This window comes from Vanessa tameamea, chromosome 6 (genome assembly GCF_037043105.1).
Source record: "Vanessa tameamea isolate UH-Manoa-2023 chromosome 6, ilVanTame1 primary haplotype, whole genome shotgun sequence".
NCBI classification, from domain to species: domain Eukaryota; kingdom Metazoa; phylum Arthropoda; class Insecta; order Lepidoptera; family Nymphalidae; genus Vanessa; species Vanessa tameamea.
The window spans coordinates 1,964,872-1,981,121 of NC_087314.1; the positions used below are offsets into that span (position 1 = coordinate 1,964,872).

General features: G+C 32.7%; 1 protein-coding gene across 2 annotated transcripts; it reads right to left on the reverse strand.

Moving 5' to 3' along the window:
- Positions 1 to 2,030: 2,030 nt before the first annotated feature.
- On the reverse strand, positions 2,031 to 9,452 carry LOC113393240 (LMBR1 domain-containing protein 2 homolog). 2 transcript variants are annotated; one of them, XM_026630027.2, is made up of 10 exons: positions 9,065 to 9,452; positions 8,169 to 8,350; positions 7,198 to 7,576; positions 6,344 to 6,514; positions 5,759 to 5,936; positions 5,236 to 5,417; positions 4,582 to 4,821; positions 3,960 to 4,161; positions 3,150 to 3,251; positions 2,031 to 2,786 (listed from the first exon to the last, which is right to left on the reverse strand). In XM_026630027.2, exons 1-10 carry the CDS (start codon positions 9,236 to 9,238, stop codon positions 2,563 to 2,565), a joined length of 2,034 nt encoding a protein of 677 aa, XP_026485812.2. In that variant the 5' UTR covers positions 9,239 to 9,452; the 3' UTR covers positions 2,031 to 2,562. The 2 variants fall into 2 exon arrangements, with proteins under 2 accessions (XP_026485812.2, XP_064071286.1); XM_064215216.1 differs by having other exon boundaries at positions 2,032 to 2,753.
- Positions 9,453 to 16,250: the final 6,798 nt, after the last annotated feature.

Consider the following 16,250-nt stretch of genomic DNA (forward strand, 5'->3'; position numbering starts at 1 on the left):
TTAAGCACTATAAGCTGGTTTTATAATTTACAGACATTAGTTTGTAGTTATTAATCTTGTCTATTCAGTGATTCGACCCACACTGGAACAGTGTGACGGAATGAGCTCCAAAAACTTAAAAGGTGATTAGGACATTTACAGGTTATCAGATTTATTTTTTTATTTATTGAAAAGGAATGCTGCACACTCTTTTAACTTTGAAAATCATTCAATATGGCGAACATAAAAGGATTAAATAAACGTTAATAAGATTTTATGTTAGAAATATAATATATATAATAAATCCATAATATATTAACCCATTTTTAACTTTGAATATAATTTGATATAATTTATTAGTGGATTAAATTATTTGCAAGATGATCGTATGGCAAACATTAGTAACCTATGTAAATAAAGCTTAAATTATTCATTAAATAACAAAAACAACACATAAATCAAAATCATTTTTGTACAAAAAATCACTAGTCTTAAAAATAAGCACGCACGCAACATAAATATATTTTATGTGACAATACCTTTAAATATTACAACTAGTCTGTGAAGGGTCCGTGAAGACATACATACAAATGTGACCTTCAAAAAAATGATAAGTTTTTGATAATTATGTCGTCTTGACCGATTTTGTTCACAGCGGCTAAACTCAAGGTAGACTAGCCACCTACGCAGAACATATAGTGCGCAAGTGTGTACGCCGACCAGGGCCGGATCTACCGTATAGCTTTTTGGGCTTCAGCCCCGGGCCCCGTGGATTCAAGGGGCCCCCAGCTAAGTCAGGTCAAAGTCAAAAATAGACGATAATGCGAAAGAATCCATCATTTTATTAAATTAAATAGATCGTATGGTTTGCAGCCCTGTGAATCCTGCAATTGATCAAACCCATTCAATTAATTTTATTCAAGTCTACGTTCAGGCGTGTCTTAAGTGGGGCTCCTAAGTAGTATTAGTCCAGGGCCCCACAAACTCACGGTCCGGCCTTAACGCCGACACAGATGCACTCCTAATCCATCACTTTTATAGTCCGACAGGACCGCAAATCCGAGACGGTAGGAAAGAGTTCAGGTGTAGGACCAATGGCTTATCGTGCTTTCGAGGCATGGATGATGGGAGTCTACATACTTCCAATTTCCAGACGAGCTGCTACTGAAAATTTTTCATCTGAAAAACCCAATAACTTATCGGCCCAACATGGATCTGCCTTATATATAAGCGAGCAGTTCTGAATAAATATTATTTATATACTATAAGATTATATTTACATTGTAAATGGACTAAACGTAGCAAACTTTTATATTCTACAAAATAACGGACGTACGAATGATGAATAGTTATATTATATATTAATTTTCATAATTCTAAAACGTATTAATTTATTTTGATGATTTGAATAAAAAACAAAATGTTTTCAATTCAAATTGACAAACGACAGCGTTAAAGATTTGTAAAATTTCTTATAATACAATATGTTAGCTAGCTCATTCTAGTACTACACAATCTATTTCGTTTAATTATATATTTAATATTTCTCAGCTGCAGATATACAAATTGCTATTATTATTGTAATTACAAATACTTTACAAACTTATATGATAACATTAAGGTATCAATTGACAGTTTCCATAATCACGACAGATGGTTTCATTTATTCGTGTTTTTAAAGAAGTGTGAATATACAGTAGTCTCTTGTACCCGTTTCAAGTAAAGGTTGGTTTACATGCATAATGTGTAAAAATAGCCACTACTAAATGAAAATAATTACATGATGACGTAATTATTTTCAAAAGTTATAGACAAGATGTTATGAAGGGACATACAAAAATAAAAATATTACAATTTTGTTCATCTCAGTCCATAACTCTCATAATAACAATAAATATTGATTTTTATAACGTCCCCATTCAAAATTAAAAAATCATCAATTTTGAAGCTTGTTTTTTTTTTTTGCGTTTTTAACTTATATTTTAAAGCGAAATCATGCATACATATATTAGGCCTGTAAAATATTTAAAAAAAAAAAAACACATCTTAACCAATCTAATAATACGTGTCACAATATAATTATATTAATTACGAACAATAAACATATATATAAATAATACATTCTCATCCGAGTAATTATACCTTCACAAAATGGTTGAGGACCGTTCCTAGTAAATGTACTAAAGTATTAAAAGTATATCGGAAACAATGTTACCTCGTGCGAAACGTAACATTGCACACTACTACTACTAGTGATGTATGGTTGTCAGAAAAAAGTCGATAAAAGTTATCCTCCATTAGTTTCCAGAAAGAAGGATTGAGATGAAAAAATTATATCAAGAGGCGGCTGAAACTTACTAGTCCTCTTTCAATGGTCATTTTTTACACTTAGGTTTAGATTTGTCTGTTACTTGAATTTCTAGTTCACAATTATTTTAATTCTAACAACGAGCGAGACGATTTTTATGATTAAGATGGGTGGTCGTTATTATACGTAATTTTCTGATCTCCCGGTCCCTTATTTAGCGTCTGTACATAGACCACGTCTATCGCCCCCGGTGCTGCCTGCCGTCGGCCGGGCCGCTACACGTCGTCGAACAGGCCGCGGGGCGGCAGGGTCATGTTGTCGCGGCGCCGGCCGTCCAGCTCGGTGCGCACGGCGGGCAGCGCGCCGTCGCCGAGGCGCCGCTCGAGGTCGGCGAGGGCGCCGTCGGGCTCGGCGCGCTGGTAGCCGCCGCCGCGCTGCGTCTCGGGGCTCGGCGTCACGTAGTAGTCTGAGTCCACGTCGTTGAGCAGCCCGGTGCGGGCTGGAATGTGACCGACGTGCACAATAACTGATTGCATTATCTGTGCTATACAGTGACATGGCTTAGTTACGTGTTAAAATGTTATGGTTAACTACCCCGACGTTGCTCGGCTATATTACATATTTTTGAGAAACTTTAACCGTTTATGCAGCGCACGAAACGGAAACTCTCAAAAGGAATAATTTTCCCTCGTTTTTTTTCATGAATGCTTCACTTCTATTGGTCGCAGCGTGATAGTGTATAGCCTATATATAAAAGGGATTTAGGTATACCAGAGTGTGTATTTAGGTATACCAAAATTACTGAACCGCTGACTCGTTTGCATCAATAAAACACACCGTATAGCAAACGTGGTCGTATTACCTCCGTCTCGGTTGTCCCTCGCAGATCTGTAGCTGGAGAAGCGTTCGTTGTACTCGCGGCTGCGTGCTATCGATTCTTCAGCCCGTTGGCGTTTGCGTTTTTCTGTAACGATATTTTATTTTAAAATAAATACGTTATAAAAACAGCATGTGTTTGTCGCACAGCTGAGCAGAGGTTTCCTATGTGTCTAAGAAATATTCTTGTGATATTGTTTGTGTGTCCATACACATATGTCAGAATTTTATATAGCACCTGTTACTTCCTTATTAAGCACACAAATAGTGGCGCTTGTCTGGATTTGTACGTACAATTCACGTGTTCTATGCGTCTTGACTCTTATTTAAATTATATAATGTTTAGTTTATTTTTTAAGAACGCAGAGTGAGCACGAGAAAAGCTATTGTTCGTTTTTTTTTATATAACATAGGCGGACGAGTAAAAGAATGTCACCTGATGGTAAGTGGTCACCACCACTCATAGACAATGGTGCTGTAAGAAATATTAAGCATTACATAGCCCATGTTTTACCAACTTTGGAAACTAAGAAGTTATGTCGCCTGTACCTGTAGTTACTCATGGCTCACTCACCCTTCAAACCAGACCACAACAATCCTGAGAACTGCTGTTTCCACGCAGCTTGCACGAAGCCCTACCAACAAGTATTAACAACTCCTTTATTGTCACTACCTCGCAAACTATGGGAACTAAGATGTTATATCCCTTATGCCTGTTTGCACACATGTACGCATAGCGGAAAACATACAGACTACTAATGTTAGCACGATGGTAAGACAGCTAAAACATAATAACCTCGCTTAACAATCTCCCTTCCTTCATCAACGAGGTCGGTAGTGAGCTCGTCGTCACCCACGAACTGCTGGAAGCCGCACAGCGACAGTAACCGACTGCCCAGAGAGAGGTAGGTGGCGAGGCACAGCAGAACCACCAGCATGGGGAAATATATGTTGAATCCCTCAGCGATGATCCCTAAGACGTCCATGTGACCCATTATCTGTAAATAATGTAAAAATTTATTTGAATAAAAAAAAAGGTATTCGGATGTTTTAATTTAGACCTGATTGATATGATTTGTCGATGAGTGACAATGACAATGAATCAGAATTACTTTAAGACTCATTGTCATTTTCTTAAAGAATCTCAGCCAAGCTCATAAGTTTCTCAAGTCTCTTAGAGAATCTTAAAACATATTCCATCACATTGCTCCAGTGTATGGTAGCAACATAGCAGAATTTAAACAAACCATCGATTAAGATCCTAGTTGACATCATACATCAATTGGTTTAAACAAATTGTATTACTAGGAATTTTGATTAAAGCGTCATCCATATCTATTTTATTTTGGAATATCTACATTATGCTTTGTTATATAAAAAACCTATACCAATACAAATAATAATATATTTTTACATACCTGAGTGTAATATGTCTCCATGACCCTCTCTTTGATAACGTGCGAGTCCATGTGCACCAAGCTGAGGAAGTTGAGACACATAGCGGGCGTCAGCCGGCAGACCATCATGCCGGAGAAGATGAGGCTGTACTCGTTGGTCTGGTGGTGGGGGGCGAGGTAGTACAGGTTCAGCAGGCGAATCTTCAGCACCGTCGAGTACGCGCAGTAGAACATGTAGCCGATGATTAATGTTGATATTGTCTAGAAAATAATATATTTTAATATTAAACAAACCTTATTGTGTTTAGTAGTAATAGATAATCTATATAGTTGCAGATCATGAGATCCAGAATTCGAATTCTGGCTCGGGCTCGATAAAATATTGCGTTTGTATTCAATCGGACAATGAGAGTACTCATTAGATATCTAATGTCACCTGCGTACATTGACAATTATTCACTTTGGGCAGAATTAAATTAGGATAATGGCATTGGGTGCATAGATTATGTTATCACTGTAACATATTTTAAAATATATATTTTTTTTTATAACACAAATATTACATTAGCAAATTATTTAATACCATTATTCATAGTGAGTATTATTTATAGTAATATTATAACAATATAAAGTATAACAGCTTGTATTTTAAAAATAACGTATAAGATAACTTACCACAATAGCAGTATAATTGTAGTGTTTATTTGCAGTAATGACTATATTAGCGAATATGGACAGCACGGGCTTCTTGCTGAAGAACGTGACCTCGGACCACACGACAGCCACCGACATGATGCACGTCACAACGGCCATTGCTTTCAGGAAATATTGCCTGAAGAAGCACTCCCAGTACCATTCTAAAACAATAATATATAATAGATTGTTATTTCTTTGGAACCATTTGTTTTCATTTTTAAGTTTTATAAATATTTATGTGTCTCACTTCTGGACTAAGGATTCCTTCTTCCCTTTTTACTAGACAATGTAAGTTGCAATGTTGTAATTTTAATCTCATAATATATACTGATTACAATAATTGACACTTTATTTTTCGCATTGTCAAATAGCCTATTCGTGTATCTCGGAGAGGGCTCATAATTTAAAATGTATATAGGGCCAACTAAATATTCATATTTTAAGTTACTTATAAAAGAAATAAATATTAAAACGTTTTCAAATAAATAAAATCTAGAGTCACCTAAAATAGGCGGATAGAGCAGCCGCTGTATCCTGGGTCTCGGCGTGTGGAAGGTGTGCTGGAAGCGCTGGTCGGGCGAGCGGCAGTTGGACGACACGTCCTCCAGGTGGAATATGCGCTCCAGCATCAGGCCCCACTGCGTCTCCGTGCGTTGCAGTACGTGCAGAGACTTAATAGTCTGCAAATATTCAACATTATGTTTAATCTTTTAATCATATATAGAGCAAGAGTAAACGCCAGACATATACGTCATAGTATAATTGTTTAGGGGCTGGACCATCGGCTTTATGTGCTTTCCAAGTTATGGGAGCGTACCTACTTTCATATTCCAGACTATGGGCCGGTACTGAGAACTTTTCGATAGAAAACCCAAAAATGAAAAGTATTTTAGAGAAATTGGTTTCTAAAATTCTTTTCATCAACCCAATCTGGGGTATGAACCCAGAACCTCGGTGTTTGGAGCCTAATATCTAGCCACTAGACCTAGGAGGCAGTCACATGAACTAGCCAGTACGTAAAAATTGGGTAAATATCATTCAATACAATTAAATTTATATGACAACATCAAAATATTTATTCACTTACTTTCTTATGCAAGTTAACGAGTGACTTAAGAGAAGGTGGCGAAGGTCTTTCAGGTGGTGCTCGAGAGTTAAGCTTGTCACGTAATTGGATGGGTAGCTTCTGCACTATTGTTTCTACGTGCCGGTGGAGGGGGTGACCGGGGCCTACTGCTGCAGTGATGGAGTTTAGGCTCTATGGAATTTCATCAAAATTTGATTAGTATAATAACATTATTAATATTAAGCATTTAGTCCTCTACAGCTCATTGGAATACAAGCAAAGAAACACCAGTCACAGGTTCAAACCTTCTCCTTGTACTTTTATAATTCTTAGGACTTCTATGCATTGTGCTTAACTGAAGGATAAAATAGGAATATTAATCTACACATATAATATAATTGCAGTGTCTGTTTATAATATTAAAATATAATACACGGTACATATATCAAAATAACCAAAGCTTAAATTCAAACACGCACGAAGTCGCGGGCACAGCTAGTAATTATATAAAAAATAAGGAAATATAAGTATGGGCCTTATTTTATTACCTTTAAGAAACAAAAAATAACATATATGATAAAAAAAGGTATTAATATGATTACAATGTTATATCATAGAAATTAAAAAGCTAGTCCCTTTGAACTAAATATATAGGCTAATATGCACATGAATAACAACATCTCTAAAACTAATTCAATTCAAGATCGAGTTATTGTGATATCATATGTATAGGCACTAAATAGCAAATATTTGTTTTATGTAGACTAAGATATGACCTTATTATATATACAGGATTTGAACCAGCAATTCTAGGATATCAGGGGCATGAGTTAGCCGTTAGACAGTATAAGAGATTGAAAACAGATTGAAATCACCTCTAAAATTTCCTCAACAGTTTCTTCCGCTTCACATTTATCTGTACTCAACTTAGCAATCTTAAAGTAAGTGTAAGTTAAAGTATAATTCTTCTTTGAGTTATTCCATAAGTTTCTCGGTACTTCAACAAGGGAATAGCCAAGAAGTAAAATCAGGAGAAACAGTCCCCAGGTGTTACTGGCTGATGATGCGATAGCTTTGATCTTTGGTCCATCTAAATATACTCCCGGTTTCAAGGCTATGTATATAAGCAGTATACCGCATATGAATAAGTATGAACCATAGTATATAGCATTGTCAACTAATGCAGATTTGAGTTTGCCCTTTACAGTGAAGTCACCGGCTTTACTGTATGACTGCATCATTGGCATGATAAGCCTGTAATAAAACGATATTAAGAGTTATGGAGCCTAGATAAGACAAAACATTTATTGTATAAAATAGGCAATGCAACAACTTATAAGTATCTAGTATATTTTACTTGGGGGAAGGACTTTGTGCCGGCCCGTCTGGCTAGGTACCTATTAGTTACATATTTTATTGATAAATATCAATATTTAATTGTTCCGGTTTAATGGGAAAGTAAGCTAATGTACAGGCACAAGTCACATAACATTTCTCAAGGTTGGCAATGTTTAAAATCATAAGTTATAATTATAAACGTGACAACATTTTTACAACTACTTAGAAATTTTGTTGTCATTTATTTGTTCCTAATTAGTAGCAAGTATGAAATTCATTGGCAAGATAAAAACTCATTGATGTTTGGATTGAAGTCTAGCCTTAAAGAATACATTGTTAGGAGGCCGCATGTATTAGAATACATTGTGAGGAGATAGCATGTGTTAGATTCACTAATTCGCATTTAAGTATTCTGGTTCCAAAAATTTTCCTCAAAGAGGAGGAACGGCATTAGCTAAGCTGTTACTTTAACATAATAGACATACAAAAGTAAAAAAATATTTTTTACCATGTCAAACATTGTGAGGTCCAGTAAACTACTCGCCACAGATTAGGAAATACAGAATCTGGTACAAAACTCCATGGTTCTTGGCAATGTTTCTCTGGTGGTGCTGCTGTACTTGGTATAGCAATATCTGGTGTTGCAGTTGTTATATGTGTCGAGTTATCTAGGCATTGCCGATAAAAAGTCTGAAATATAATATATCATATAAGAAAATGTTTTTAAAGAGATAACTATAGTAAGGAGACTTGTTACGAGTTTTTTTTGTATAATCTCTTAATATCTTTGTAAAATAGCAAAAAATTATGTACTGAATACTTTAGAATACATAAATAAAAAGCTGTAGTTGAAATTAGCATTTCAACTACAGCTTATTATTATGAAATTAGCATTTAATAGCTTGATATTTTTTATAAAAGAATAACACCTATGTTTTTTTATGAACTAATATACTTGAAATCAATTATAGTACTGTATTTTTATAAATATAAAGTGAAGTGAAGTGATATTGTAAACTATTTTTACTGTATTTCTTGTACTTCTTGAGACTTCATCAATAGTGTTTTTGAATAAATGAGGATTCAATTTTACAAATCGCACAAGTTTATAAATATATATATACAAGATTCTGATTTGACAGGCATTGCAACATTGATACTTAGTTGGTGGTGCATCGTTTCTAACAAGCATGCAGTTAAAATATACATGGGGGAAGTCAACCACTTACTAGGTAGCCAATTATGATAAATAAATATAATTGAAAATTTAAAAGTATGCATGAATGATGTTTTAAATTGTTTTAGTAAATTATAAACAACCAAGAACACCAAATATCACTTTGAAATAATTTTAACAAAAAATTTTTTTTTGTAATAATAATAACCTATTATTTAAATACTCACCGATGATACATCCAGAGGTAAAATGAACATAATAACAAATGAGAAGTACCATGCTGTTAAAACAGACACAGTCACTAATATGTGATTTCTATAGCAGTCTCCATATCTGTATAATAGTGTAGCAGCTAATATGAACGCCGATATAATTTCAATCACAAACAATGTATAAGCCATTTTACTTAAGTTGTTTTAAGTTTACGTTAAAAAATAAGACACATATGTTAGTTTTTCTTAATTAGTTTTTGTTTTTCTTTCCACATTTGCACAGCTTCGTGTTGTAATTGTTCAAAACGAACTTGCGTTGGAGATTTCAATGGTAGAAGTATAGGCTTTTCAATCTCATACTCTGATGGGCATTCTTCATAAAACAAAATACCCTTGTCTGGCAATATCGGATCAAAGTCGATAATCTTTTCTTCTTTCTCTACAACTTCAGACATTTTTGATAAAAATAATCTGTTGTGACATTTTTGACAACACTTTCTTATAAACTAAATTGTTAATGTTACGTAGGTCCCAGCTATTTTTAAATGTATTATATCTTATTTCAATGGTATGTATTATTTCCTATTTCAATTTTTGAGTAATTAGTAATTGATTTGTGAGATCATCACGTTTTTAAACAAATCAATTTATATACGTACAGAGACAGATTATAAAGTATTGACATTTGACAGATGACATGAAAATATTGGTGTATGTTTAAGGAGCGTTCAAAAGTTATCTTAAATGATTTTATGCTCTGTCGTTTTTTAATTAAAATGCTTATGATTGAACCTAACAGTAAACACTGGTATTTTTTTTGTAAAAAGTATCCGATGAAATAATTCTGGAATTTAGTTGATTGACAAACGAGTTACTGACTATATGCAATTGATTTACAGGAGTAATAACATTGAGAAATTTATCCAGCCACTTATCCGCAAAATATATAAATATAATAAAATAATAGAATGGAATGATTAAATAGATTGATTGAGTGGATTGGTCCATTCGCTATTACCATACTTTTTTACGTTGAATCGGTTGTGTTATCATTTTACTACATAAATTACACTAAAAAAACGAGTAATACATAAAAAAATAATAATTAAATACAACGTTTATGCTATTAGGACTTTTAAGAAAAAAAAAACAATAGTCTAGATAAGCTTTGTAAGCGTTCAAGGTATTTCATATTTTACTCTAATAAAATAAAATACTTGGTATCATGCATTGATACGTATATCATTAAAAAATGTACATATAATCCACAAACTTATTTTAAAATAGCTTAATATTAAATAAATAAAAAAATAAATTAAAATAATCATAGATTTAAGTTAATTTAAACGAGTTCTAATTTATGGAATGTATTCACCGATCTGACCCCTTCCCCCTCGGCATCCAACTGAAGCAGATGTTTATTTTGTTGCTAAATTAAATTAAAATAATAAAACAAAGTGTATAAATTTCGCGTGTGTAATAGGATACCAGCATAACACGGCGGCGAGCTTAACGTTGCACATACACTATTGCTACCACCACTACCATACACACCGATTAGCAAGCAATTATACAATTGGTTTTTGCTTATCTGCCCATTACACCCGCCCATTGTTGAGAAGCATTGAAGCAGTGGGTGTTGCCGTTTGGGAGGAGCCTGCGTATACGCATAGTGGTATCTAATTCCATACACTATTTACGCACCCACCTTTTAATATTAAGCGAATACCAAAACGATCGCTTGCTTCTGCCCAACGGTTACTGTAACAGCCATCTATATTTCTCAACGGCTTAGGATCATTACAGCAATGTACAAGAATCCTCCTAGCTCATTTGCGCCGCATACAACTCCTTCACGATCAGAGTCCGACTTAAGAAAACTTAACACAGACGAGCAATTATCCCCAAACCTTACCTGCGTCACACAACGCGCAAAGCGACGCTGTATCTCGAATGATGATGTTATTGACGAACTTTCGGATTTTAAAAAAGAAATAAGAGATATTATATCAGATTGTTTTACAGACCAAAATAAGCGTATGATACAATTTGAAAATTATATATTAAAAATAAACAATATTCAAAAATTGAAAACACAAATACGGAAATTGAAAAATCTATGACAAGCCTGTCTGAACAGCTTACTTCCTTAGAAAATAAAATAACTGGATTAGAAAGAGAAAAGTTCTCTTTATTAACAAAATTGAGTCTACTCGAAGAAAAAAAATCTAACACTAAATCCTTCCAAAACTAAATTTATTAACTAGTCTATCCGCCCAATCTCTCAACCGAAAACTTCTTTAACTTTGTTTGCCCACTCTTGTTTTTTTAATCGTTGTTGTCAATGCCCTTCCATATCTTCAACCGATACTATAAAATATCTTGGCCTGATATTAGACAATTTTTAAAATTTTAAAGATCATGTTGACCTGTAGAGTACGAAAATTAATATATATATTCAAAAACCTTCGTGACACCGCCAATCACTTTATAATACGTAACATTTATTTTGCCTTATGTCAGTCTCTGATTTCTTATTGTATTTCATGTTGGGGTGGTATTCCGAAAACAACTTTGAAGCCCCTAGAAGTTGCACAAAGGGCAATCCTTAAGATCAGTACATTTAAACCACTACTCTATCCAACCTCAGAGTTATACAGAGAATGTAGTGTACTCAATGTTAGACAATTGTTCATCTTGGATATTATTCTTCGTCAGCACTGTAATGCCTCTTGCATAAGTGATAGATTAACGCGCCGTAATGATCTGATTTGTCACGTGCCCTTTCCGAAATTTAAATTCATCAAACACTTTTTTATCTATTTATATACATATAATAATTTTAAAGTAATAGGATCCTCTCTACTTCATGGTTTATATAATAAAGTAAGTTATTTAATAATTAAAATATTAATATTTCGCCTTGCTTAGACGCAATTTTAAAGTGTTATTATGTCGCCACTTGCCCTAAGTAGGAACATTATAACGACGTAAAATCGTTTAATTACGTTCTCAAAAAGCGAACAGCTGCGTGTAAAATGGCGCTAAACTTAGTTAGCTCAGAAATTAAATAGTAAAATAGTCTCTTTGCTTCACTAAAACTGACATAAAGTATCACTTACTTTAAATTTTTGTAATTTTACGCTTTTCAAACTGCTTGTTAAAGAAACATTAATAATTTACAAATGTTTTAAAATAACGGACAGTAATAGATATAGGTATAATAAATCAAAAGAGAAACTAGCGTAAAATTTAAACAATATATTTTCGATATTTAATAATATTACAGAATTTCTAGGTTAAGTTACAAATGAAATTATTAATGAAAATTGGTCTACGATTTTTATAAAATTACTAATATATTGCTAAACAATAAGTAACATAGAAACCTGTGTGCGAATATCGTGCGTATAATAAAGCACAGTTAACACAATACTTTATATTATTTTATATGGATCACGTCAAGAGGATAACACGAAACCCGAATGGTACTTTTATCGCGATTGAACAAACAGCTCGAATTTCATACGAACAAAAGAGTAGCTAGGGAATTATATTACATAATACTGAAAAAACTTTTCTTGTTATTTTTTAATGTTGTCCATATTGTTCTCGCCATTATGTTATATTGAATAAAGGGTTATTGTATATTATGACTTGATAGATGTATATGATTTTTTAAGTAAGTGGTCACCACCGTCCATAGACCAAGCGCTGTAAGAAATATTAACCATTTCTTATACCGCTAATGCGTCACCAACCAAGAAATTAGTGGTAGGGATATGTTAGTAAATTATAATAGCTTTATATATTGTCTATGAAAATTGGTTTGGCTTTGGTTACAAATAAGTACATATTAAGGGGACTACAAGAGCTAAGTGCCCTTGAGAATTGCACGCACACACTTACAAAATCGACAAAAACGGCAAGCCCGTGAACTAATGGTTAAGCGAGGTAACAAGGTTACGCCCAAATATTCTAATAGATGGCGCCAAACCGAGCGAAGTAAGATCAATCATAAATCTCATAAAAAATAGATAGGACAACAGAATTGTTTTTATTTCTTTCGATGTTAGTTAACGAATGATTATAAAATAAACTGATTCAATTAAACTTACAATATTTTTATTTATATTTTGTACACAATAAAATAGACAGTTAGTTTTAACCTTTTTTTCTTTTATTTATATTATTATACCTACCACAATTAGTTCTTATACTAAATGTTAAAACATACCAATTTTTAATATTTTATAAAAGTTTGATAATCTATTTATATAATAAAATCGTAAGTGTTCGAAACCTGTAGTGTAGTAACCGTGGGGTAACATATAGCGTAGTGTTTGTTCGTTTTATTAATATCGGTTCACAAAGAAAAAAAAAATTCAATTAAAACAAAAACATCTAAATATTTACAAGAAAAAAATGTCGTCAAGTCGATTTGGTTGAATCATTGGTTAACTAGGTTAATCATACTAGGTTTAATTATAAATCTCATAAAAATAGATAGGATATTAGAATTATTTGTTTTGCTTTGGACTGTTATTCGAAAATGATTAAATAATAAAACTGATTTAATTAAACTTAAAATATTTGGATTTGGTACTACAAAAAAAAAACATTTAGTGTTAATTTTTTTATTAAAATATTTTATTTAATTTCACTTGTATGTATGAATGTATGTACGTATGTCCTGAAATCTTGCAATCAATATTACACCTACTTCCATTGAAGCTATGGAGCTGAAAGTTGGCACACATATTTAGTCTCGATGACAATCCACGATTCATGAATTGCTTCCATTTTCAATCTAATATGGCGGACGTTACTAAAAATTACAATTTTTGAATTACGTACAAATGACACTTCTAAATATTCTAGTTCTCTGGTTCACAACAATTACATTATTTTTTTTATTATTAAAATTAGTTCATACATAACTTTAATTCCTATTATAAACAAAATCGATAAAATTAAACTCTTACGCAATATAAATAGCTTCCGTGTTATTGTTTTCGACTTTCTTTATTCTGTAAAAAATAAATATATGTTAGTAATTATATTTTTATTAATTATAAAATTATGTATTTAAAAAATATGTATCTAAATATGCCCCATAGTACTTTTAATGAAAAATATCAAATTGCTTCGAGATCATGGGGATCGAACGTAGTCACTCTCAATTGATTTTATCCTTACTTTCACCAAATACTCTATCATAATATTTGAAGAACAGTTCGAAAAATCTGATTCTATGCGAACTGATTGCACATTTTTTCTAATAGATGTTTTCAATATTCATAATTTATAAAAAAAAAATATGTTTACTAAAAAAATACTCTTACCTTTTAATATCGTTCATAAGTATGTTCGGCGCTTAATTTATATAAAAGTTTTTTAGTTTTCCTCACGCGTTTCACTTCATTTCCCATATTTACACAATTAAAATTTATGACAAATAATATAATAAAAAACAAATGCCTAATTACTACTACATTATTTTAACTTAATATATTTATCTACAAGAAAGAATAATATTTATTATAAGAAAACATGAAACAATGAATTTACAATTAAAATTACAAAAAAATATTTCGTTACGTAATGAGGCTCGTAACGAAAAGATCGACACGTCTGTATAGCATCAGGCCTCGGCCGGCAATGTCTGTACACGGCGTTTACGCACACATGCGTACGAATTTTGTTCGAAAATAAGAATATCTGATTTAAAAAAAAATCTATTGAAGTTATTAAAAAAGTGACGCAGAGGTTAAATAATATATTGCTTGTAGAATAATCTGACAAAAAACCAGAATTATTGAATGTATATAAGTATAGTTTTTATTTATTAAAAGATTTTTTTAGAGGTAACTTTGTGATTTTTTTCTATCGTACCAAATTAATTACATCATGTTTTCAAAATAGCAAATAACTAGCATGTATCCTGAAGATTATCATATATTTTTTTCATTTGGTTTACTGCATCGGATCTTATACTTTTTTGCATTATAAAACTTGCATTTAGCTCATGTAGTCCCCTTAAGTGCGTTAATCGAATAAGTTGGCACTGAAACCTAACTTCGCTATCGTTATAATCGGATAGTATATTAAATTATTAACCTCGCCAGCTAATTGACTAGCTTATATATCTTGCACCTGAACACTCTCCGGTCGTTTTGGATTGCTGTTTTCATTATATTATGGAGACTAAGTGGAAAGTGCAGTTTCACGCCCGTGTGGGTGATGAGTTTTCATGACATAATCTTCGATTATGTTAGCTGAACAAAAAAAAACCCATATAATAAAAAATATTCATATACACAAACTTCTCAATAAATGGAATTTCTTAAATAGCCACCCAATTTTATCCAGAGGTATTCGGAGCATTCAAGATTGGCTCAATTATACCAGCGACAACATGTATGTAGCAATGAACGTTCGTGTAGTACGATGTCGTGTCAAAACGTGGAATCGGTCAACGTTGAGAGTCGCGAGGCTCATCCTGTGATGGAGTGTTCACCGGAAAATGAGAAGTTGAAGAGCACAGTGAATTAATTAACAAGTTGAACTTCGGAACAGTTGATAAAATAAATTATTTATTTTTAAACTTTTCTTTTAACGACAAGGAGACACAACGCGATGCTAAATGTCTCAAATAATTTTAATTCGTTCCAAAAAATAGCTTAACATCATATTTTCTTTCGACTAAATTATTTTCCCTAAGCGGTGTATTAATTCGATGTGCAATAACGTATAAGCCCTATAATTTCGTTTCGCTCTCATTGGTTTCATTGATCACCTTGTTTAGCAATGTGGTGGATTTATTGCTATCGGCTGAATTAATATGGCAGTTTTATTGGCTCTGAGGGTTTGTTATGGTTGAAAAGCCGTTAAATGTTGAAATTGTTCCTAGGGAAAACAATGTTTAGGTATGTTATTTTCAATTGACTTCAAAACTATGAGATTGTTTATATATTTGTTTAATTTTTGATCTTATTTGATGATTTGGTTGATTTAAATTTTATTGAGATAGATAAAAGTTCCAAAAAGTTCTCATATATTTTTATTAGGCGTACATTGTGACAATCTCTATTTAATAAGTTCATTTAAGAGCACTTTCAAAAACAAATATAATTTACACTTTCGTCCCTTAAGCGCTTCTGCCGGTATTCGATCTCATTCCTGTGCTATTTTTATCGAC

Excerpts from the sequence above, each read along its gene's own strand:
- LOC113393240 (XM_026630027.2), bottom strand. The coding sequence starts at position 9,238 with ATGGCTTATACATTGTTTGTGATTGAAATTATATCGGCGTTCATATTA. Across the intron at positions 8,351-9,064 it reads TACCTCTGGATGTATCATCG|ACTTTTTATCGGCAATGCCT; the intron begins GTGAGTATTTAA and ends ATTATATTTCAG. Across the intron at positions 4,822-5,235 it reads ACAATTATACTGCTATTGTG|ACAATATCAACATTAATCAT; the intron begins GTAAGTTATCTT and ends ATTATTTTCTAG.